Below are 27,085 nucleotides of genomic sequence, written 5' to 3'. Positions count from 1 at the left end.
GTATATCAGACCTGTATATTAGACCAGACCTGTATATTAGACCTGTATATTAGACCAGACCTGTATATTAGACCTGTACATGAGACCTGTATTTTAGACCTGTATATTAGACCTGTATATTAGACCTGTATATTAGACCTGTATATCAGACCTGACCTGTATATTAGACCTGTATATTAGACCTGTATATCAGACCAGACCTGTATATTAGACCTGTATATCAGACCTGTATATTAGACCTGACCTGTATATTAGACCTGTATATTAGACCTGACCTGTATATTAGACCTGTATATTAGACCTGACCTGTATATTAGACCTGTATATTAGACCTGACCTGTATATTAGACCTGTATATTAGACCTGTATATTAGACCTGTATATCAGACCTGTATATTAGACCTGACCTGTATATTAGACATGACCTGTATATTAGACCTGTATATTAGACCTGACCTGTATATTAGACCTGTATATTAGACCTGACCTGTATATTAGACCTGTATATTAGACATGACATGTATATTAGACCTGTATATTAGACCTGACCTGTATATTAGACCTGTATATTAGACCTGACCTGTATATTAGACCTGTATATTAGACCTGACCTGTATAATAGACCTGTATATTAGACCTGTATATTAGACCTGTATAGTAGACCTGTATATTAGACCTGTATATTAGACCTGTATATTAGACCTGACCTGTATATTAGACCTGTATATTAGACCTGACCTGTATATTAGACCTGTATATTAGACCTGTATATTAGACCTGTATATTAGACCTGACTTGTATATTAGACCTGTATATTAGACCTGTATATTAGACCTGTATAGTAGACCTGTATATTAGACCTGTATATTAGACCTGACTTGTATATTAGACCTGTATATTAGACCTGTATATTAGACCTGTATATTAGACCTGTATATTAGACCTGTATATTAGACCTGTATATTAGACCTGTATATTAGACCTGTATATTAGACCTGTATATTAGACCTGTATATTAGACCTGTATATTAGACCTGACTTGTATATTAGACCTGTATATTAGACCTGTATATTAGACCTGTATATTAGACCTGTATATTAGACCTGTATATTAGACTATTAGACCTGTATATTAGACCTGTATATTAGACCTGTATATTAGACCTGACCTGTATATTAGACCTGTATAGTAGACCTGTATAGTATACCTGTATAGTAAACCTGTATATTAGACCTGTATAGTAGACCTGTATAGTATACCTGTATAGTAGACCTGTATATTAGACCTGTATACTAGACCTGTATAGTAGACCTGTATAGTAGACCTGTACAGTAGACCTGTATATTAGACCTGACCTGTATAGTAGACCTGTATAGTAGACCTGTATAGTAGACCTGTATAGTAGACCTGTATAGTAGACCTGTATATTAGACCTGTATAGTAGACCTGTATATTAGACCTGAACTGTATATTAGACCTGTATATTAGACCTGTATATTAGACCTGTATATTAGACCTGACCTGTATATCAGACCTGTATATTAGACCTGTATATTAGACGTGTATAGTAAACCTGTATATTAGACCTGTATAGTAGACCTGTATATTAGACCTGACCTGTATATTAGACCTGTATATTAGACCTGTATATTAGACCTGTATATTAGACCTGTATAGTAGACCTGTATATTAGACCTGTATATTAGACCTGTATATTAGACCTGACCTGTATATTAGACCTGTATATTAGACCTGACCTGTATATTCGACCTGTATATTAGACCTGTATATTAGACCTGTATAGTAGACCTGTATATTAGACCTGACCTGTATATTAGACCTGTATATCAGACCTGTACATTAGACCTGACCTGTATATTAGAGCTGTATATCAGACCTGTATATTAGACCTGTATATTAGACAAGACATGTATATTAGACCTGTATATTAGACCTGTATATTAGACAAGACCTGTATATTAGACCTGTATATTAGACCTGTATATTAGACCTGTATATTAGACCTGTATATCAGACCTGACCTGTATATTAGACCTGACCTGTATATTAGACCTGACCTGTATATTAGACCTGACCTGTATATTAGACCTCACCTGTATATTAGACCTGTATATTAGACCTGTATAGTAAACCTGTATATTAGACCTGTATAGTAGACCTGTATATTAGACCTGACCTGTATATTAGACCTGTATATTAGACCTGTATATTAGACCTGTATATTAGACCTGTATATTAGACCTGACCTGTATATCAGACCTGTATATTAGACCTGTATATTAGACCTGTATATTAGACCTGTATAGTAAACCTGTATATTAGACCTGACCTGTATATTAGACCTGTATATCAGACCTGTATATTAGACCTGTATATTAGACCTGTATATTAGACCTGACCTGTATATTAGACCTGTATATTAGACCTGACCTGTATATTAGACCTGTATATTAGACCTGTATATTAGACCTGTACAGTAGACCTGTAAATTAGACCTGACCTGTATATTAGACCTGTATATTAGACCTGACCTGTATATTAGACCTGTATATTAGACCTGACCTGTATATTAGACCTGTATATCAGACCTGTATATTAGACCTGTATATTAGACCTGTATAGTAGACCTGTATTTTAGACCTGTATATTAGACCTGTATATTAGACCTGACCTGTATATTAGACCTGTATATTAGACCTGTATATTAGACCTGACCTGTATATTAGACCTGTATATCAGACCTGTATATTAGACCTGTATATTAGACCTGTATATTAGACCTGACCTGTATATTAGACCTGTATATTAGACCTGACCTGTATATTAGACCTGTATATTAGACCTGACCTGTATATTAGACCTGACCTGTATGTTAGACCTGTATATCAGACCTGTATATTAGACCTGACCTGTATATCAGACCTGTATATCAGACCTGTATATTAGACCAGACCTGTATATCAGACCTGTATATTAGACCAGACCTGTATATTAGACCTGTATATTAGACCAGACCTGTATATTAGACCTGTATATGAGACCTGTATTTTAGACCTGTATATTAGACCTGTATATTAGACCTGTATATTAGACCTGTATATCAGACCTGACCTGTATATTAGACCTGTATATTAGACCAGACCTGTATATTAGACCTGTATATCAGACCTGTATATTAGACCTGACCTGTATATTAGACCTGTATATTAGACCTGTATATTAGACCAGACCTGTATATTAGACCTGACCTGGAAATTAGACCTGTATATTAGACCTGTATATTAGACCTGTATATTAGACCTGTATATCAGACCTGTATATTAGACCTGACCTGTATATTAGACATGACCTGTATATTAGACCTGACCTGTATATTAGACCTGTATATTAGACCTGACCTGTATAATAGACCTGTATATTAGACCTGTATATTAGACCTGTATAGTAGACCTGTATATTAGACCTGTATATTAGACCTGACCTGTATATTAGACGTGACCTGTATAATAGACCTGTATATTAGACCTGTATATTAGACCTGTATATTAGACCTGTATATTAGACCTGTATATTAGACCTGTATATTAGACATGACCTGTATATTAGACCTGACCTGTATATTAGACCTGTATATTAGACCTGACCTGTATAATAGACCTGTATATTAGACCTGTATATTAGACCTGTATAGTAGACCTGTATATTAGACCTGTATATTAGACCTGACCTGTATATTAGACCTGACCTGTATAATAGACCTGTATATTAGACCTGTATATTAGAGCTGTTTATTAGACCTGTATATTAGACCTGTATATTAGACCTGTATAGTAGACCTGTATAGTAGCCTGTATATTAGACCTGACTTGTATATTAGACCTGTATATTAGACCTGTATATTAGACCTGTATAGTAGACCTGTATATTAGACCTGACTTGTATATTAGACCTGTATATCAGACCTGTATATTAGACCTGTATATTAGACCTGTATATTAGACCTGTAGATTAGACCTGTATATTAGACCTGACCTGTATATTAGACCTGTATAGTAGACCTGTATAGTAGACCTGTATAGTAAACCTGTATATTAGACCTGTATAGTAGACCTGTATAGTAGACCTGTATATTAGACCTGTATACTAGACCTGTATAGTAGACCTGTATAGTAGACCTGTATAGTAGACCTGTATAGTAGACCTGTACAGTAGACCTGTATATTAGACCTGACCTGTATAGTAGACCTGTATAGTAGACCTGTATAGTAGACCTGTATAGTAGACCTGTATATTAGACCTGTATATTATACCTGTAAAGTAGACCTGTATAGTAGACCTGTATATTAGACCTGTATATTATACCTGTATAGTAGACCTGTATAGTAGACCTGTATATTACTATTATTAGACAAAGATGAAGTTGCAGAGACCAGTTGGTAGACTGGAGACTGTTGAGCTGAGTCAGGACAGACTGCTTTAAATAGGTTTTCAGAGACAACCTCCTTCAGGTGTCAAAACAGACAGGGTTGATTTGCATAAACTCCTCTGTACGTTTCCATGGAAAATGCTTTTACTAATGAAATGTGACTCACCTCCTGTAGGTCTATTCCATGGGACTGTATGGTGATCAGACCCCTGGGTCTTTTCACAAGAACCACCACAGACATTTGAATTGACTTCATCTGAATTAAACATTTGCCCTAAATCTGCCATTGAGAAGGTCATGTCTTGACTTTTCCTAGATAAGTGTTTTAAAGAAATGGGGAGACTTGGGTATTTGTTTTTGGATCGAAGCTGTAGAGATCAGTCAGGAATTGATCTTCTCTCTAATTCATCATTAAATGACCGGTTATGATGGTGCATTCATCAGCTGTACAGTTGCATGCTGTTATTTTTGCGTTTTGGACCAAAGTGAACTTTTAACACATTGACTTTGTTTGAACATGATTTCATAAACAAAAGGATGACAAGTCAAGAGTATCCACCCTGATAGGGGATTGGGGTTTGATCCCTGGTTGAGTCATACCAAAGACTGTAAAAAATGGGACCAGATGCGTCTCTGCTTGGCACTCAGCATTAAGGAGATGATGGAGTACAAGGCCTTCTAACAGACTATCTTCCTGTCCAGTACTGCTGCTCCTTGCTACAGAAACAAGAGGCTCTTGTCCTTTGGGTCGTTCTGGTTTCAGACAAGACTTACTTAAGTAGTCAGTTGACAATTAAAATGACATTTTACTATTTTTTTTTCCAAAGAAACAGGTAAAGGTTGATCTTGTGAATTTGATGAATGAACTGAAATAAAATTGTAATAAAATAAGTTAAATGGTGAATTGAGGATTGTCTTTCGGAAGAAAGAAAAAACAGACACAAAATACAAAGACACAATTCAGGTGCCGTGTTGAAAATGTTGTGAAATGTTATCTGCTCTTTCCATGGAATAGGCATAGTGGCAGGAAATAACTGTTACTATTGTAGGTGAAGGTTCCACAGGTTCATCATTTAAATAACTGTTACTATTGTAGGTGAAGGTTCCACAGGTTCATCATTTAAATAACTGTTACTATTGTAGGTGAAGGTTCCATAGGTTAATCATTTAAATAACTGTTACTATTGTAGGTGAAGGTTCCACAGGTTCATCATTTAAATAACTGTTACTATTGTAGGTGAAGGTTCCACAGGTTCATCATTTAAATAACTGTTACTATTGTAGGTGAAGGTTCCACAGGTTAATCATTTAAATAACTGTTACTATTGTAGGTGAAGGTTCCATAGGTTCATCATTTAAATAACTGTTACTATTGTAGGTGAAGGTTCCACAGGTTAATCATTTAAATAACTGTTACTATTGTAGGTGAAGGTTCCATAGGTTCATCATTTAAATAACTGTTACTATTGTAGGTGAAGGTTCCACAGGTTCATCATTTAAATAACTGTTACTATTGTAGGTGAAGGTTCCACAGGTTAATCATTTAAATAACTGTTACTATTGTAGGTGAAGGTTCCACAGGTTAATCATTTAAATAACTGTTACTATTGTAGGTGAAGGTTCCACAGGTTAATCATTTAAATAACTGTTACTATTGTAGGTGAAGGTTCCACAGGTTCATCATTTAAATAACTGTTACTATTGTAGGTGAAGGTTCCACAGGTTCATCATTTAAATAAATGTTACTATTGTAGGTGAAGGTTCCACAGGTTCATCATTTAAATAACTGTTACTATTGTAGGTGAAGGTTCCACAGGTTAATCATTTAAATAACTGTTACTATTGTAGGTGAAGGTTCCATAGGTTCATCATTTAAATAACTGTTACTATTGTAGGTGAAGGTTCCATAGGTTCATCATTCCAACTTCCGCGACGCATATAAGGCCCTCCCCTGCCCTCCTTTCAGAAAAGCTGACCACGACTCCATTTTGTTGCTCCCTGCCTACAGACAGAAACTAAAACAAGAAGCTCCCGCGCTGAGGTCTGTTCAACGCTGGTCCGACCAATCTGATTCCACACTCCAAGACTTCTTCCATCACGTGGACTGGGATATGTTCCGTATTGCGTCAGACGACAACATTGACAAATACGCTGATTCGGTGTGCGAGTTCATTAGAATGTGCGTTGAAGATGTCATTCCCATAGCAAAGATTAAAACATTCCCAAACCAGAATTGGATTGATGGCAGCATTCGCGTGAAACTGAAAGCGCGAACCACTGCTTTTAATCAGGGCAAGGTGACTGGAAACATGACCGAATACAAACAGTGTAACTATTCCCTCCGCAAGGCAATCAAACAAGCTAAGCGTCAGTATAGAGACAAAGTAGAATCTCAATTCAACGGCTCAGACACAAGAGGTATGTGGCAGGGTCTACAGTCAATCACGGATTACAAAAAGAAAACCAGCCCAGTCACGGACCAGGATCTCTTGCTCCCAGGCAGACTAAATAACTTTTTTGCCCGCTTTGAGGACAATACAGTGCCACTGACACGGCCCACAACTAAAACATGCGGACTCTCCTTCACTGCAGCCGACGTGAGGAAAACATTTAAACGTGTCAACCCTCGGCAAGGCTGCAGGCCCAGACGGCATCCCCAGCCGCGCCCTCAGAGCATGCGCAGACCAGCTGGCTGGTGTGTTTACGGACATATTCAATCAATCCCTATCCCAGTCTGTTGTTCCCACATGCTTCAAGAGAGCCACCAAACCCAATAATTTTGCACGCCCAATTTTTCAGTTTTTGATTTGTTAAAAAAGTTTGAAATATCCAATAAATGTCGTTCCACTTCATGATTGTGTCCCACTTGTTGTTGATTCTCCACAAACAAATACAGTTTTATATCTTTATGTTTGAGGCCTGAAATGTGGCAAAAGGTCGCAAAGTTCAAGGGGGCCGAATACTTTCGCAAGGCACTGTATTTACAAAAGAACATTTTTTTTTCTTTGTATTATCTATTACCAGATCTATTGTGTTATATTCTCCTACATTCCTTTCACATTTCCACAAACTTCAAAGTGTTTGCTTTCAAATGGTACCAAGAATATGCATATCCTTGCTTCAGGGCCTGAGTTACAAGCAGTTAGATTTGGGTCTGTCATTTTAGGCAAAAATGTTAAAAAAGGGGCGGCTCCTTAAGAGGTTATTAAATCAGTCTGTCCTGACTCAGCTCAACAGTCTCCAGCCTACCAACTGGTCTCTGTAATAACTATTTAAATCAGTCTGTCCTGACTCAGCTCAACAGTCTCCAGTCTACCAACTGGTCTCTGTAACTTCATCTTTGTCTCTGTGGTGTACAGTCTTCAGGTGATGATGGGGGTATTGAGTCATCTCTCCACTCTCCTCCTCCTCTCTCTCCTTCCTCCTGCTCTCTCTCATGTAGTGGAGAAGTTCAGCGAAGTTCCACAGTGCAAGACATTCTTCCTGGAGGGGACAACTCCAAATCTCCCAGGTATTTTGGTTGGTGGGACAGTCCAGAACCAGAACCGCTACAAGCCGATTTGCCAGAAGTACAACAACATCTACAGGTTTGCAACTCTCTACGACACGACCAACAGGATCCCTGTGTTCTCAGCCTACACCTTCTCTGGTAAGGTAGTTGGTAGACCAAATCAGTCCTGGATGATCGAGCCCCAGGTAGTTCTAATCTCTATTCATTCAACATGTGTATTTGTTTACAGGTATAGACATACAGTATCTTTGAGACACGAATGCATCTTTGGTCCAACCACTTTCAGTTTAAGTCTGGATTGTGAAATTGTGACTTAAATTTTTTTTTAACCAGGTTGGCCAGTAGAGAACACCTTTATTTAACCAGGTTGGCTAGTTGAGAACACCTTTATTTAACCAGGTTGGCCAGTAGAGAACACCTTTATTTAACCAGGTTGGCCAGTAGAGAACACCTTTATTTAACCAGGTTGGCCAGTAGAGAACAAGTTCTCATTTACAATTGCGACCTGGCCAAGATAAAGCAAAGCAGTTTGACACAAACAACAACACAGAGTTACACATGGAGTAAAACAGACATACAGTCAATAATACAGTATAAACAAGTCTATATACAATGTGAGCAAATGAGGTGAGAAGGGAGGTAAAGGCAAAAATTAGGCCATGGTGGCAAAGTAAATACAATATAGCAAGTAAAAGACTGGAATGGTAGATTTGCAGTGGAAGAATGTGCAAAGTAGAGATAGAAATAATAGGGTGCAAAGGAGCTAAATAAATAAATAAATAAAATACAGTATGGAAAGAGGTAGTTGTTTGGGCTAAATTATTGGTGGGCTATGTACAGGTGCAGTAATCTTTTATGAGTTCATGTCTAAACTTGTTGCAGAGTTGTAATGTCTAAACTTGTTGCAGAGTTGTAATGTCTAAACTTGTTACAGAGTTGTAATGTCTGAACTTGTTACAGAGTTGTAATGTCTAAACTTGTTACAGAGTTGTAATGTCTGAACTTGTTACAGAGTTGTAATGTCTAAACTTGTTACAGAGTTGTAATGTCTAAACTTGTTACAGAGTTGTAATGTCTAAACTTGTTACAGAGTTGTAATGTCTAAACTTGTTACAGAGTTGTAATGTCTAAACTTGTTACAGAGTTGTAATGTCTAAACTTGTTACAGAGTTGTAATGTCTGAACTTGTTACAGAGTTGTAATGTCTAAACTTGTTACAGAGTTGTAATGTCGAAACTTGTTACAGAGTTGTAATGTCTAAACTTGTTACAGAGTTGTAATGTCTAAACTTGTTACAGAGTTGTAATGTCTGAACTTGTTACAGAGTTGTAATGTCTGAACTTGTTACAGAGTTGTAATGTCTAAACTTGTTACAGAGTTGTAATGTCTGAACTTGTTACAGAGTTTTAATGTCTGAACTTGTTACAGAGTTGTAATGTCTAAACTTGTTACAGAGTTGTAATGTCTGAACTTGTTACAGAGTTGTAATGTCTGAACTTGTTACAGAGTTGTAATGTCTAAACTTGTTACAGAGTTGTAATGTCTAAACTTGTTACAGAGTTGTAATGTCTGAACTTGTTACAGAGTTGTGATGTCTAAACTTGTTACAGAGTTGTAATGTCTGAACTTGTTACAGAGTTGTAATGTCTAAACTTGTTACAGAGTTGTAATGTCTGAACTTGTTACAGAGTTGTAATGTCTAAACTTGTTACAGAGTTGTAATGTCTGACTGATGTTTCTGCAGCTTGAAAATATAAAGGACCAAAGTGACATGAAGGTGGATAATAAAGCTGTCAAACACCAGGCTGTGGACACAGACTACAGAAATAACAACCGGGGTCTGGACAGAGGTCACCTGTTCCCGTGTTCGTACGCACCTGATGATGCTCCCAAGAGGTCCACTTTCACCCTGACGAACGCCGTTCCCCAGGCAAGTTCCTTCAACCGAGGCAGCTGGAGGTCAATGGAGTGCAGAGTCAGAAAAGCTCTTGAGCTTAACTGTAAGGATAACAACAACAAGATAAAAGCCTATGTGTTGACTGGAGCAGTGCCCAGCAAGAACAACAAACTGAACAACAGAGTGAACATCCCAGATCTCATGTGGACAGCCTACTGCTGTTACAACAGCAACCTGAGAAAGTGGGTGGCCCAAGCACACTGGGGTGAGAACCAACAGGAAGACAAGGGGAAAACATTGAAACCGGAAACCTTGGGAGCACTCGAAAAGGAGTTGAACAAAGTCTACAATGTCGGAGTCGAGGTGTTTCACAATAATTGTCCAAGAAACGTTGTATTAGTGGACGAGACAGGGAGGAACTTAGAGGCTGTGGAAGAGGTTGAGCCGGGGAAAAAGAGGGTCAGGGAAGGGAGTGGAGAGGGGAACGGAGAGGGGAACATAAAGATGGCGAGAGCATCAGGGGAGTTAAAGGATTGTGATGACGAGGATGGATGTGATTGTGACTGTGATGAAAAGTGATGAGTTTTGTCCAGTGGTAATTCCCACAACTATTCAGTACACATTCCCTAAGTTATAAGGGTTATAATGGTTTAATGGTTATAAGGGTTAAGTTATAATGGCTATAAGGGTTTAATGGTTATAAGGGTTTCATGGTTATAAGGGTTTAATGGTTATAAGTGTGTAATGGTTATAAGGGTTATAAAGGTTATAAGGGTTATAAAGGTTATAAGTGTTTAATGGTTATAATGGTTATAAGTGTTTAATGGTTATAATGGTTATAAGGGTTTAATGGTTATAAGGGTTATACGTGTTTAATGGTTATAATGGTTATAAGGGTTATAAGGGTTGTGGCAAAAGGCAAAAAACATCGGACCCCTCCCTCAGTGGCCAGTCCAGTTCCAGGGCCACATTCATGGACTCTAAGGCCATCTGTTGACTGGGGGATAAAATAAGAAATTGCCACAACAGCAGGTGACCAGCAGAGGGAGCCAAAGGCATGTGAAATACAAGTACTGAGAATTAAACAAGAACCAACCTATAGGAAGACTGAAGAGGCGTGTTACCAAGACGACGCCCCAACGGAAGATTACCTATGGGCATCAGTGCTAGAGGACCTAACTTTGGACTAAGTGCTACCATACGTAATAAAATGGCACTCTGTGTTGAGATAGATTGCACTCCCGAACATCTTTCCCCAAACTGAGTGTCTAGAAGAGGTATAAAAGGAGGAGAGATCAGTGCTTAGGCATGATCCTCTACCCATATGATTTGGACATCATAGAGAATCATCAGACCAGGTAAATTACTTTTACTATACTCTGTTTGTATTGACTACTTTGATCTCAAGGCGCGAGCATACTATAGACTGGTATTTCTTAAAGAATTGTGTTCTACTACGCATCTCGATAAAAAGAATAAGTGAACAAGATTGTGCACGAGAGAACTTCGCCCCTCAACAATGCGAGGTGTGGAGAACTCTTGAAAGCAACAACGTTCCATCTTTGGTGCGTCAGTAACGGACAGTTCGGCAAGAGTGAAAAAGCCCAGGAATAGTTAAAGCCTCGTAGCAGCCAAGAGTCGATAAGAAGGAATCAATATCTAAACAGTAGGCAGTAAAAACCATAGGAAATTCGGACTAAATAAGAAGATTATAGTCATATAAACAGCAGAGGGCTGCTAAAATATTAGTACTCTTATAGAGACCAGTTTCGGGAAGGACCAAGGGAATAGAGCTTCAAGGTAAATATATGGCTGTTTGCTTTGCTTAAAGAGTCATAAAGAAGTGTGTTGAACTTTTAAAAATATTACGTGGCATAGTATAGCATAGCACATAGCATAGCACATAGCATAGTACATAGTATAGCACATAGTATAGTACATAGCATAGCACATAGCATAGCACATAGCAAAGCACATAGTATAGCACATAGCATAGCACATAGTATAGCACATAGCATAGCACATAGTATAGCACATAGTATAGCACATAGCATAGCACATAGTATAGCACATAGTATAGCTCATAGTATAGCACATAGCATAGCACATAGTATAGTACATAGTATAGCACATAGTATAGCACATAGTATAGCACATAGTATAGCACATAGCATAGCACATAGCATAGCACATAGTATAGCACATAGTATAGTACATAGTATAGCACATAGTATAGCACATAGCATAGCACATAGTATAGCACATAGTATAGCACATAGTATAGCACATAGCATAGCACATAGTATAGCACATAGCATAGCACATAGTATAGCACATAGTATAGCGCATAGCGCATAGCATAGCGCATAGCATAGCACATAGTATAGTACATAGTATAGCGCATAGCATAGCACATAGTATAGTGCATAGCATAGCGCATAGCATAGCGCATTAAGGATTGATTGAGCATTATTGATGTATTGGGAAACTGTAGAACCATTGAATTGTAATAACGTGTATAAAGACCGAAAACAGAGTGACTTAATAAAAGCTTGAAACTTTGACAACTAGGCCAGATTAACGATCTGGAGAGCAAACGCCTCTGACACTCTCACGGAACAGAAAGTGACCCTGGTTATAGGTTAAAGTGATTGCACTAAAGAATATTTCATTGTGTGGACAATAATATATCTTTGGAAAAGTCAATACATATAACAATACTAGTTTCCCAGTGACTACTAGCTGACCAGCATAATAACTAACAGAAGATTAGTTATTAGGTATTGATATATAAGAGAAGAGGACCCAAGGTTAGGGAGTATAGGAAGAGTCTATAAACATAACGTAATAAAGGACTCATCTATCCAAGGCCCCACACCCGACCGGCAAATAAGGGAGTGACAACGTGAACGAAGGAACAAACCCAACTCACGCGAAGGGCCATTACGAATACTAGCCAGGGGACGGGATAGAGACTTTTGCTGCAGGCCACGGGCAAAAGTCAGCACCGTGACACTTGGCGCCCAACGTGGGGCACCGATAGAAGAGTTAGAAAGCGATTAAGTAACATAACCTATACGACCTAAAATAATATATATATATATAAAATATAATAAAATAATAACATATATGGCAGCAGCACTTGACCTAGGAGAGGCAGCGCTAGAACAAATAGCTGCCCAGACCGGGAGTTTAGGCTACAGGTAAATCTACCAGATTGTAGGTTCGCGGTATGCGTACCAGGTTATGAATGGAAAGATTTAACACCCAATGAGCAGCAAGCAGTAAAAGAGATGATCGGGTGGAAAGGCAGACAGACCTCTGGGACGATAAACACTTTGAAAAAAGAGCTATCGCCTCCAGCGATCTAATGATAGGCCAAGCAGGAGATTGGGCCATAGTGAAAGTGATGCCACTTGAGGGAGAAAGTAGAGGAAACTTTAACCTTAGAATGGGGTGTGCAACGCATGTCCTAAAAAAATACTGGAGGGATGTAATAGGAATAACCCTAGAAAATTCAGGAATGGCCCCACTGGAAAGGAAAAATAGACTCAACGCTCTTAAAATGAGTGGTAATAACCTAATAGAGCGCAGCTTGATTCCCGAAAACAGTACAAAGATTAGATGTGATGCCGGTGGGATAGCTGTTGGGGAGTGCAATATGACGGCCCCTCCAATAACAGGATTAGGCAAATAACCCTGAATCCTAAGAATTTTCTGTGAAGACTGATCAACTTCACTAGAAATTGTTGGAACAGGTGGAAATTAATTATACGATGATTAAGGAACACCAGTCTCTATTCAAAGTGTATAACTACTTTGAAATGTATTATTTCCTTGGGAAAGTAAAGCTAACATAGTGCGTAAGTGTCACTATGGGCGTTGTATGAGGAAAAGTCCCTGAGAAATAAGAAAGTACTATAGAGTTTATAACTAAATAGGAAATTTATACAAACCTCAAGGTGAAGATATGGCAACAGGAGTGAATTATTTTCAGCGCCGTCAAGGCAGGCAGACCTCGTAGTAATACGAAATTGGGTTCTAATTAAAGGTCATTCCAGAAAAAGAAGGGGGACCAGAGGATGTAAGTGTGTATTGTGGCCTTCTATGCACAGCCCTGGTACCCCCATGGCAATGGCCCTGCTACAAGACGGGACTCGAATCTAGGAGACACCAGGGTAATGTTGAGAGCCATGCAGGAAGACTTATGTACAGTATTTAAGATATATTTTAAGCCAGCAGGGCAGAAAAAAGATGAAGGTAGAAAAATAGTGATTTTATAAGCATTAAATTTAATTATGAAAATAAATATGTTGCAGTTCTTAGGGATAATATAGTACTGTAGGTAATGGATCCCATACTAGGCAATATATATTCAATTATTGATGAGACTGGTTTAAGATTAACCCATGTTATTGTTAGATAAAATACAGAGGACTCCCAAAAGAGAGATTTCATTAGTACAGAAAACATAGGCTATGTTTAGCAGCGTTTTGGCCTTATCTAATCATTTGAAGGTTTGTCTTTAAATAGTAGAAAGATGACAAGAATATATGACGTCTGTTGTGACCCAGGGTCATTGAGAGTATCGGTTAATTAAGTTGAACTATATAATTATCTTATAGGTTACTACATAGAAATGTTGAGTTCTATAAAATTCATTAGTGTAAACAGGAAGACAGTGAGACAGTCAGTCAATATTTGGATACAGAGACCATATCTGGTACTGTCAGTATTTAGCTGCGGCAACAGGAAGCAGATGCGGAAGCGAAAAAGGCCGGTTTTAAACCACAGTCATTAAAGGCAGCAGTTAAGAGGAAGATAAACAAAACTACATTGAAAGAACTGAGACAGATAGTGGCCCATGTGCAAATGTATTAGGTCAGTTAGACACTGACACAGGAGTAGGGAAATGGGACTTTACATGGAAGTAAATAATGCAAAGAGAGGCTAACCTAGAAAAGGCTAGTCAGAGAAAAAAAGACAGCCGAAGTGCAAAGAGGGGACACCTCAGGGTACAATTTCAGGATGGACTTTAAAGGACTTTAAAGGATCATCACAGGCACGGCCCAAAAAGCAGAAGTGATGGCAGTGTTAGAGGCCCTTTTACACTGCACAGGGGCCAACTGAAAAATGATAGAAGTAGTGACAGACAGCTACTACTGTGCACAGGCCATGACCTCAGATAAAACGATTTGGCAGAATAATGGGTACAGAGGTGCCAAGAATAAACCAATCCCATATGAGGGGGAATGAAGGAAAATGGATATAGTAGTGAGTCATCAAAAGGCTGCCGACTGGGCAGGTGCAGAAGCAGACTTTAACCAACTAGGAAACAGAGAAGTAGATGAACTAGTCCAGATGGGCCGAATAGTCCTCTACAAACAGGAAAGAGATACGCTGAGAGCACTTCATGAAGATTGGGGACATTTGGGTTCCCAGATATTTATGAAGAGGCTACAAACTGAGGGCATATTATATACTAGAGAGGAAGTTCTAGATATATGCACTCAGTGTGCTACCTGCCAGGAGCAAAAGGTTAGCAACCTAGGCAGGGTAAAAGGTCAACACATTAAATGCAATACACCATGGAAGCAGCTAGCGTTAGATACTATGGGTCCCATGAATGTGGCCACCTCGTTGGGGCACAGGTACGCTATAGTCGCGGTGTGCATGGCTACAGGGTACTCAATAGTGCTCACCTCAAAATCATCCAATGCGCTGCCAGTATTGCAAATGCTTAACCTTCTGACTCTTGCTCTAGGTCCATTCCCATTGTTGAGGACTGACAATGGGACCCAAAATAGGAATAAGAGAGTGGAGGATTGGTGTGCCGAGCAAGGAGTCTCGCACATATTCTCCCCTCCTTATACTCCCCAAGCAAATGGTTGCGCGGAGAGAACAATTGGAAAGCTTAAAACATCGTTAGGGTTGTGGAAGGCAGGGAAAGACTGGGGGCCTAAACAAGTACAAGCCTGTGTGGAGCTACATTTAACTCCCACAGAAGCAGGACCCAGACCTAGGGAGTTGATGGGATTACCCAACGTTAGCACGATGGTGGAAATAGCTAATGCGCAGTCTCCCCCTCTACCTTGGGTGTTACAGGTGGGAGACTGGATTAGGATTAACAAACCACCAGGAGCTGACACCGGGGAGCTGACACCGGGGAGCTGACACCGGGGAGCTGACACCGGGGAGCTGACACCGGGGATAGAGTTATCCCTCAAAAAATACAGAAAAAACTACTAATAATTGGGGTGATCAGTGCAAACACGCTCAAAGTAAACAGTGATATAACAGTAGATATCTCACAACTTAAACAAGTATGTCCACCTAGGAGCTAGTACCAGACTGGCTGCATCTGTTGACCTGCAGGTCGGGACTGCAGGTGCGCCGCTCGGTGATATCATTTGGGTGGCCTCACATACAAGGCATGAAGACCTGGCCAAAGTTGGAGTCATGGTAGCAGCAAACACTAGGGTGTTGTGGCAGAAGAGTAGATGTATTGTGGTACACTAGGGTGTTGTGGCAGAAGAGTAGATGTATTGTGGTACACTAGGGTATTGTGGCAGAAGAGTAGATGTATTGTGGTACGCTAGGGTATTGTGGCAGAAGAGTAGATGCCTAGACCCGGGGGGGCTAGGTTATATGAATACAGCACCCTGTGATATGTGTGGAAAACCCACAGGAGAAGTCCAATATGAAGGACCAGCTAATAGCAGTATTAGAGAAGTAGCCACAGGTAGTGACAACGGCGAAAAAGGAGGAAGGCAGAGAGTTGGACGTATCCTATGGTGCAGGAAATGCGGGAGAGAAGTATTCCCAAATTGCATGTTAGGGGCACAAGTGGTCACAGGAAATTGGGATCCCCAAAAATGTGTGTGCATGTGGACGCATAGTGGGTTGCTGAGGTCAAAAGACTGCATGGAGTGCAGACACCGACAGATACGGAGCTACTGAAGGGAAGCTTACTTACCCCAGTAAGAATAGAGGACCTCCTTTGGCCAGTAGAGCAGGGGCCATTTCAACAAAGGGGGGGGTGTGAGCACATACAGAGATAGTGAGCACATACAGAGATAGTGAGCACATACAGAGATAGTGAGCACATACAGAGATAGTGAGCACATACAGAGATAGCGAGCACATACAGAGATAGTGAGCACTGGTTAGAGGAAAGGAATAGAGATTCGATACCCCTTACGGGATACGGAACTCAACCAGGAGACCCAACCTGTTGGATGTGGGTAGATGGGAAATTCTCCAAATGGAATCCCAGGGAATACCTCAGTCAGTTGCTATTAAACAGGCGTGACTGGGAACAAGATGATGATTATAATATAGACAATAATCATGAAAGGAACAACCACCATGGAGTTATCAGAAGATGTTGGTGGGAAGGTATGAGCAGACCAGTCAGGGATCTCCATTGGGGGAGAGTAATGAGAAAAGAAAAGACGATGGACTGTGTTACAAGGCTCATGGAGGTGGAAGACACTGAGCCGGTGCAAGGAGACAAAAGAAAGAGGCACGTGGTCAAGTTGGGGTGGCAGCTGTATATTACCCAAGACCCAAGGACCAAGTTGGACTGTGTATACTCCTGCCATATGCTGGTAGACAGGAAGGCAGTTCCTGGAGAGGGAAGGGGTAGAAATGAAACTGCCCCTCCTGAACCACAAGGGAAACTGAGAGGATTGATAAACCCATTAAAAAGAAAAACGACCACTGACATGCAAAACTCTGGAGAGAGCATGTCAAGGCAAAGGGACACAGGCCACTGTCGTGGAAATGGCCTCTATTTACCAAATCATGAGAGCAAACCACACACAAGTCAGTTAGTTATCAAAGTCCATCTTTAATTATATGAGCTCTATCACAACTCTGTGACTCTCAGATCAATTCAGTGTCTATCCATGAATTCTCTGAGAGTCCCCTCCACATTTCAACTGAGATCCTTTATAGCAAAAACACACATAGTCAGACAGCATAGACATAATAAATCGTTCAGCTTTGTCTCCTAAACTATGTTATTTTCTCAAACTCAGAACCATAAACCAATCCTCCATATCAACAGGCATATATCAAATCCATCCTATCTTGACAAGATCACAGAGACACACTGACTGGCACACAGACATTGTGGAGCCAAGAGATACACGCTTGACCTCTCCCCTCTCTCTGGCCCAAGCAACTTAGTCCTGACGTAGAACAGATACTGCAACCCCGCCACAGTATTATACAAACACATTCTGATGAGAAGTAACTTACAAACATATGATGAATATAAAACATCTTACCTATGTTACCAACTAATTCTGATTATTCCCCAACATTCCCCTCTCAAGGGACATTGTCCCTTCTAAAGAATCAGAATATTAATTACATACTCAATATTTAAAAATAAATAAAAATTCAAATCCCCTCAATGTCAAATACCTTAGCTTATATGTAAGCTTTCTCCCTTCTGAAACTAAGTTTACAACCTTTATTCTACAAGACAACCTTGTACATGTTTAATAACACAGAATGATTCATTTGAGGAAAATAAAAACATAACATATTTATGCTCTTTAAGTTACATGAGAACCAGTGTCTAAACACAGGCCTCCTCACAACATATAGGACAGACATCCCTCTAAGTCCTCATGCTCAGAAATATACTCAGGAATAGAGAATAGGTCATTGAAATCATTCATATTCCAACTCATAAGTAACAACCCAACTATTTATCCAACCAATATTTAGAATAGCATTCCTCAGTGATTCAAATTTGTCTTATCACTCAAAGTAAAAACCTCAATTTAACACACATCAATATTAGCAGATTTACTTACATTCAGTATAATTATCCCATAATTCTAAACCATTTAGAATTCTAAGTATAAACCATTTAATGGCACAGTTGACCAACCCCCCTCTCTCAGGCAGTGCATCTTCTGGCGTCGCTTTCGTTCTTCTTCAGATAGTTTTAGAGTTCAAAGTGGACGGCCCATGATAATGTCCCAATTTCAATGTCTCATCTTTACCACTCATGTCTTGTCCATTCGTCAACCAATATACCAGCATCATAAGAAAATGTTAGGACAGATCTTTCTCCATGATCACTCCAAGTGGACTCATCACAGTATGACAGAACCATGAAAGAAAAGCAGTTGATAGCTTAGATCTGATACTGTACACCAATTTCTGGCTTGGTTCTTTTCTCTCGGTAGAAGTGGTTTGGAAAGCCTTCAAAGCCTTTGTCACTCTTCTTCAGCCAGTTAGAGGGGGTTTTGGGGTACACACACCATTCGGTCCAATTATCTCTTCCATGCATTAAGATACCGTCTGATGTCACTTTTCATGATAACCTCGAAAGAACAGATCAGAACAACAGTTTAGTTCAGTTCATTAACTACATGATAAATGATTACTTTTACCAATTATTCTTAATACACATATCTAAACATATTTCACAGAGAATATCAAAACATTCTATTGAAACTATTCTTTCAAATTGGTTTATACTCCCCATCTCACTGTCAACTCCATCGTAGAGCCAAGGATCAAAAAGTTAGACCTATACCTCGGGAATAGAACAAAACAAACACAACAAATACAATACACTCAACAATACAATACACTCCTTAAAATATCACTTAAGTAGTATAACTTCAATTCAAACCCTCAAAAAACTGAATCCTCCCCCATGTTTTACACACATCTCTCTGTATGAGAGTAATGTAAAACAAAACTGAAAAGAAATGTAAAACAAAATTTCTGCGAACCTAATCAAATTAAAATCACTAAACTGAAAAAAACTCCACAATGAAAAATGATTGAACCCCTCTGGTCATAGGAAAATAGACTTAAAGCAGCATACCCTTAGTTAAAAGCAATGCCATCTCCTTCTTCACAGTGGTCCAAATTACAAATATGGCTAAGAAACATATTTACCAATTACACAAATTATTTTGAAAGCAGTATTACAAATGACCATAATTTCATTATCCAAATGGCTTTCCAATGCGGGTGATCAAGCCACAACGGAAAGTCATCAGAAGGTCATAGGTCATACAAAACCCTTCAAAGCAGTGTTGTTCACTATATGAAACAATTTGTAAACAATAATCAACTAGTTCCAAACATTTTTGTATTTCCATGTTCCCAGAACATTCCTTTATCAAAAGAATTTGCGTGTGTAAAACAAAAAACTTCCAGTCCCCCTCCAATGTGGTAGTTTATGGCCTCAATTTCACTCACTCTCCCCAAGAGTATAGTCCCTGGAAACATTCCAGAGAGAGACAGTGAAATATCAATTTTCCCGGAGAAAACACAAAACACTTAGTTAGTGTTGGTCCAGGTTACAAAGTGGCTCAGTGACTCGTGTTTGCATCTCAATGTGAAAAAAACTGTTTGCATGTTCTTCACAAAGAGGGCAACAGATGCTACTGAGCCAGATGTCTATGTGTCAGGGGAGAAGCTCCAGGTGGTATCCGATTTTAAGTACCTTGGCATCATACTTGATTCCAACCTCTCTTTTAAAAAGCATGTGAAAAAGGTCATTCAAATAACCAAATTCAACCTAGCTAATTTCCGATTTATACGAAATTGTTTGACTACAGAGGTAGCAAAACTGTACTTCAAATCTATGATACTCCCCCACTTAACATACTGCTTGACTAGTTGGGCCCAAGCTTGCTGTACAACATTAAAACCTATTCAGTCTGTCTACAAACAGGCTCTCAAAGTGCTTGATAGGAAGCCCAATAGCCATCATCATTGTCACATCCTTAGAAAGCATGAGCTCTTGAGTTGGGAAAATCTTGTGCAATACACCGACGCATGTCTTGTATTCAAGATCCTCAATGGTCTGGCTCCCCCTCCACTCAATATTTTTGTTAAACAGAAAACCCAGACATATGGCAGCAGATCCACAAGGTCTGCCATGAGAGGTGACTGTATAGTTCCCCTAAGGAAAAGCACCTTTAGTAAATCTGCATTCTCTGTGAGAGCTTCTCATGTCTGGAATACACTGCCATCAGACACACATAACTGCACCACATATCACACTTTCACAAAATGCTTGAAGACATGGCTAAAGGTCAATCAGATTTGTGAACATGGTCCCTAGCTCTGTGTTGCCGCTCTCCATGTTGTCTGTTGTCTGTAGCTTGTGAGGTGTGGAAACACTTTGTTGCTTTTATGAATTTTGTCTTGCTGCTTTTTGTTTTATGCTGCTCTGTCTGTATGCTACGTCTTGCTTGTCCTATGTTGCTCTGTCTGTATGCTATGTCTTGGTTGTCCTATGTTGCTATGTCTGTATGCTACGTCTTGCTTGTCCTATGTTGCTCTGTCTGTATGCTATGTCTTGCTTGCCCTATGTTGCTACGTCTTGCTTGTCCTATGTTGCTCTGTCTGTATGCTATGTCTTGCTTGCCCTATGTTGCTCTGTCTGTATGCTATGTCTTGCTTGCCCTATGTTGCTATGTCTTGCTTGTCCTATGCTGCTCTGTCTGTATGCTACGTCTTGCTTGTCCTATGTTGCTCTGTCTGTATGCTATGTCTTGGTTGTCCTATGTTGCTCTGTCTGTATGCTACGTCTTGCTTGTCCTATGTTGCTCTGTCTGTATGCTATGTCTTGCTTGCCCTATGTTGCTCTGTCTGTATGCTATGTCTTGCTTGTCCTATGTTGCTCTGTCTGTATGCTATGTCTTGCTTGCCCTATGTTGCTCTGTCTGTATGCTATGTCTTGCTTGCCCTATGTTGCTCTGTCTGTATGCTATGTCTTGCTTGTCCTATGTTGCTCTGTCTGTATGCTACGTCTTGCTTGCCCTATGTTGCTCTGTCTGTATGCTATGTCTTGCTTGTCCTATGTTGCTCTGTCTGTATGCTATGTCTTGCTTGCCCTATGTTGCTCTGTCTGTATGCTATGTCTTGCTTGTCCTATGTTGCTCTGTCTGTATGCTATGTCTTGCTTGCCCTATGTTGCTCTGTCTGTATGCTATGTCTTGCTTGCCCTATGTTGCTCTGTCTGTATGCTATGTCTTGCTTGTCCTATGTTGCTCTGTCTGTATGCTACGTCTTGCTTGCCCTATGTTGCTCTGTCTGTATGCTATGTCTTGCTTGTCCTATGTTGCTCTGTCTGTATGCTATGTCTTGCTTGCCCTATGTTGCTCTGTCTGTATGCTATGTCTTGCTTGTCCTATGTTGCTCTGTCTGTATGCTATGTCTTGCTTGTCCTATGTTGCTCTGTCTGTATGCTATGTCTTGCTTGTCCTATGTTGCTCTGTCTGTATGCTATGTCTTGCTTGTCCTATGTTGCTCTGTCTGTATGCTATGTCTTGCTTGTCCTATGTTGCTCTGTCTGTATGCTATGTCTTGCTTGCCCTATGTTGCTCTGTCTGTATGCTATGTCTTGCTTGTCCTATGTTGCTCTGTCTGTATGCTATGTCTTGCTTGTCCTATGTTGCTCTGTCTGTATGCTACGTCTTGCTTGTCCTATGTTGCTCTGTCTGTATGCTATGTCTTGCTTGTCCTATGTTGCTATGTCTGTATGCTATGTCTTGCTTGCCCTATGTTGCTCTGTCTGTATGCTATGTCTTGCTTGTCCTATGTTGCTCTGTCTGTATGCTATGTCTTGCTTGCCCTATGTTGCTCTGTCTGTATGCTATGTCTTGCTTGCCCTATGTTGCTCTGTCTGTATGCTATGTCTTGCTTGTCCTATGTTGCTCTGTCTGTATGCTACGTCTTGCTTGCCCTATGTTGCTCTGTCTGTATGCTATGTCTTGCTTGTCCTATGTTGCTCTGTCTGTATGCTATGTCTTGCTTGCCCTATGTTGCTCTGTCTGTATGCTATGTCTTGCTTGTCCTATGTTGCTCTGTCTGTATGCTATGTCTTGCTTGCCCTATGTTGCTCTGTCTGTATGCTATGTCTTGCTTGCCCTATGTTGCTCTGTCTGTATGCTATGTCTTGCTTGTCCTATGTTGCTCTGTCTGTATGCTACGTCTTGCTTGCCCTATGTTGCTCTGTCTGTATGCTATGTCTTGCTTGTCCTATGTTGCTCTGTCTGTATGCTATGTCTTGCTTGCCCTATGTTGCTCTGTCTGTATGCTATGTCTTGCTTGTCCTATGTTGCTCTGTCTGTATGCTATGTCTTGCTTGTCCTATGTTGCTCTGTCTGTATGCTATGTCTTGCTTGTCCTATGTTGCTCTGTCTGTATGCTATGTCTTGCTTGTCCTATGTTGCTCTGTCTGTATGCTATGTCTTGCTTGTCCTATGTTGCTCTGTCTGTATGCTATGTCTTGCTTGTCCTATGTTGCTATGTCTTGCTTGTCCTATGTTGCTATGTCTTGCTTGTCCTATGTTGCTCTGTCTGTATGCTATGTCTTGCTTGTCCTATGTTGCTCTGTCTGTATGCTATGTCTTGCTTGTCCTATGTTGCTCTGTCTGTATGCTATGTCTTGCTTGTCCTATGTTGCTCTGTCTGTATGCTATGTCTTGCTTGCCCTATGTTGCTCTGTCTGTATGCTACGTCTTGCTTGTCCTATGTTGCTCTGTCTGTATGCTATGTCTTGCTTGTCCTATGTTGCTCTGTCTGTATGCTATGTCTTGCTTGTCCTATGTTGCTCTGTCTGTATGCTACGTCTTGCTTGTCCTATGTTGCTCTGTCTGTATGCTATGTCTTGCTTGTCCTATGTTGCTCTGTCTGTATGCTATGTCTTGCTTGTCCTATGTTGCTCTGTCTGTATGCTATGTCTTGCTTGTCCTATGTTGCTCTGTCTGTATGCTATGTCTTGCTTGTCCTATGTTGCTCTGTCTGTATGCTATGTCTTGCTTGTCCTATGTTGCTATGTCTTGCTTGTTCTATGTTGCTATGTCTTGCTTGTCCTATGTTGCTCTGTCTGTATGCTATGTCTTGCTTGTCCTATGTTGCTCTGTCTTGCTTGTCCTATGTTGCTATGTCTTGCTTGTCCTATGTTGCTATGTCTTGCTTGTCCTATGTTGCTATGTCTGTATGCTATGTCTTGCTTGTCCTATGTTGCTATGTCTGTATGCTATGTCTTGCTTGCCCTATGTTGCTATGTCTGTATGCTATGTCTTGCTTGCCCTATGTTGCTATGTCTTGCTTGTCCTATGTTGCTATGTCTTGCTTGCCCTATGTTGCTCTGTCTTGCTTGTCCTATGTTGCTATGTCTTGCTTGTCCTATGTTGCTATGTCTTGCTTGTCCTATGTTGCTATGTCTGTATGCTATGTCTTGCTTGTCCTATGTTGCTCTGTCTGTATGCTACGTCTTGCTTGTCCTATGTTGCTCTGTCTGTATGCTATGTCTTGCTTGTCCTATGTTGCTATGTCTGTATGCTATGTCTTGCTTGTCCTATGTTGCTCTGTCTGTATGCTATGTCTTGCTTGCCCTATGTTGCTCTGTCTGTATGCTATGTCTTGCTTGCCCTATGTTGCTCTGTCTGTATGCTATGTCTTGCTTGTCCTATGTTGCTCTGTCTGTATGCTATGTCTTGCTTGCCCTATGTTGCTCTGTCTGTATGCTATGTCTTGCTTGCCCTATGTTGCTCTGTCTGTATGCTATGTCTTGCTTGCCCTATGTTGCTCTGTCTGTATGCTATGTCTTGCTTGCCCTATGTTGCTATGTCTGTATGCTATGTCTTGCTTGTCCTATGTTGCTCTGTCTGTATGCTATGTCTTGCTTGTCCTATGTTGCTCTGTCTGTATGCTATGTCTTGCTTGCCCTATGTTGCTATGTCTGTATGCTATGTCTTGCTTGTCCTATGTTGCTCTGTCTGTATGCTATGTCTTGCTTGTCCTATGTTGCTATGTCTGTATGCTATGTCTTGCTTGTCCTATGTTGCTCTGTCTGTATGCTACGTCTTGCTTGTCCTATGTTGCTCTGTCTGTATGCTATGTCTTGCTTGTCCTATGTTGCTCTGTCTGTATGCTATGTCTTGCTTGTCCTATGTTGCTCTGTCTGTATGCTATGTCTTGCTTGTCCTATGTTGCTCTGTCTGTATGCTATGTCTTGCTTGTCCTATGTTGCTCTGTCTGTATGCTATGTCTTGCTTGTCCTATGTTGCTATGTCTGTATGCTATGTCTTGCTTGTCCTATGTTGCTATGTCTTGCTTGTCCTATGTTGCTATGTCTTGCTTGTCCTATGTTGCTATGTCTTGCTTGTCCTATGTTGCTATGTCTGTATGCTATGTCTTGCTTGTCCTATGTTGCTATGTCTTGCTTGTCCTATGTTGCTATGTCTGTATGCTATGTCTTGCTTGTCCTATGTTGCTCTGTCTGTATGCTATGTCTTGCTTGTTCTATGTTGCTATGTCTTGCTTGCCCTATGTTGCTATGTCTTGCTTGTTCTATGTTGCTATTGTCTATATTGTAATTGTTTTTAATAACCTGCCCAGGGACTGCGGTTGAAAATTAGCCGGTTGGCTAAAACCGGCACTTTTACTGAAATGTTGATTAATGTGCACTGTCCCTGTAAAAATAAAAATTAACTCAAATAAACTCAGTATTCATTTACACTCCATCGATTCAGAAACTCAAACGTGAACTATAAACCAAACCTAATGATAATTCCACTGTACCTCAAATCATTAATCATAAGTTTTAATCACCATCAATGTATATGCATGATACAATGTTTAATTAAGTTAAATCAACTCCTAAATGTTTTTTCAATCAGCAACCTAATAATTTCAACCTGTTGATATAAATTTAGTAAAAACCAATCCTGATTTTTTTTAACAAATCTAAAATCTTTCAAAAGTTGGCGCTGTCTCATCAGCGTAAAAATCAAAACAAACGTATTATTTTTTCCCACTCATATCCACAAAGCTTTCATTCCCCAAAACATATGAAATTATTTAGACTATTGCGGTAACAACACTATAATTAAAATCTATGATACTCCCCCACTTAACATATTAGTTTAGTCTTCTGCCAACAGGCTCTAATACTACTCAATCCAGCAATCACCTTTAATGACCTGACATTGTTCCACATAATGGAAACATGCTATAATGTTAGACTACATTAACTTTCCTGCTCAAATTAACTGGTGTTACTTAACCAATCAAACCAAGAATCCATAACCATCAGAATCTATTCTCACAATGTCCTACTCACTCACAACTTTCAGTTTAACTCTCCTATTTATTTTTCCCCCAGTGGGCAAAAATATAACTCCTCTCATTTCAACGTTTTTCCTTACCTCTATCGTAAGATTAAAACCCCAACTTTATAACTTCCTCTTCTCTTTGCTCTTCACACTTATGAAATGTATCCTATTTCTTAAAAAATAACACACGCAGCGCCAAAATTATAACATGCGTCAGTCAATCTATAAGAATGAAAAACATTTCGGTAACCACTTTCTATCACCATTCTCTCCGCTATTATTCAGAATTTCTTTAACTTAGGTAACTGTCTTCTCTATTGATATAGTAATTTAAATACGACTCAATTCTCAATACATTGTTCCAGCAGATAATTTAGTGAACAGACATCGTTTTGCATCAGAATTCGCTTCGTTATTATTTTAAGTTGAATTAGTCTATCAATTTAACCTAAAACATCTATTGAAAACGTTCAATTTGTCCCTACTATCAATTTGAACCAGACAAGCTATTAAAACGTTCAGTTTATATCTTATACAAACACTAGCGACCATAACTTTCCAGGCGAAACATACAAATATATTATTTTATAATCAAAAAACTCAGAAGTCATTCAGTGCAACGACTGGGAATGGAACCCCGGCCTCCCGCGTTGCAGGCGAGAATTCTACCACTGAACCACCAATGCTATGTAAAAAGAAAACTAAGTTTCTCCCTACAAATAAACCCAATTTATAAGTAAAATCAAAACACGTCACTATCGGCAATTCCTCGAAGAATAATAGCCCAATTTTAATAGTACAAACGTTACTCCAGCTATGATTCTCAAATTCCAAATGAATATATTAGCAATCAAAGAATAAAATGGACAGTTAATGACTAGGAAAACAGATATTGCGCCTTTTAACAAAAGTAGATTATCTTTACTTATGCAACGTATTTCAATTACTTTACTACATCACATTAATCACACAATGATAATTAGTTTGATGGAAAACCTTAGGCTTTGTACGACATTAATAAATTATATCGAGATTCCCCCTTAATTCTCTCTAACTTTATTCAGTTTATTCAATAAATCCCGCAACTTCTCTCATACTGGGAAGAAAAAATATA

General features: G+C 39.5%; 1 protein-coding gene across 1 annotated transcript; it reads left to right on the top strand.

Annotated features, from left to right (window-relative positions):
- Window positions 1–7,668: 7,668 nt before the first annotated feature.
- Window positions 7,669–12,522, top strand: LOC109885972 (endonuclease domain-containing 1 protein-like). Its single transcript, XM_020477751.2, has 2 exons — window positions 7,669–8,144; window positions 9,704–12,522. Exons 1-2 carry the CDS (start codon window positions 7,818–7,820, stop codon window positions 10,433–10,435), a joined length of 1,059 nt encoding a protein of 352 aa, XP_020333340.2. The 5' UTR covers window positions 7,669–7,817; the 3' UTR covers window positions 10,436–12,522.
- The last annotated feature ends 14,563 nt before the right edge of the window (window positions 12,523–27,085 follow it).

Source organism: Oncorhynchus kisutch, linkage group LG16 (genome assembly GCF_002021735.2).
Source record: "Oncorhynchus kisutch isolate 150728-3 linkage group LG16, Okis_V2, whole genome shotgun sequence".
NCBI classification, from domain to species: domain Eukaryota; kingdom Metazoa; phylum Chordata; class Actinopteri; order Salmoniformes; family Salmonidae; genus Oncorhynchus; species Oncorhynchus kisutch.
Note: the sequence above shows the minus strand (reverse complement) of the source record. Positions and strands in the feature narration are given on the sequence as shown.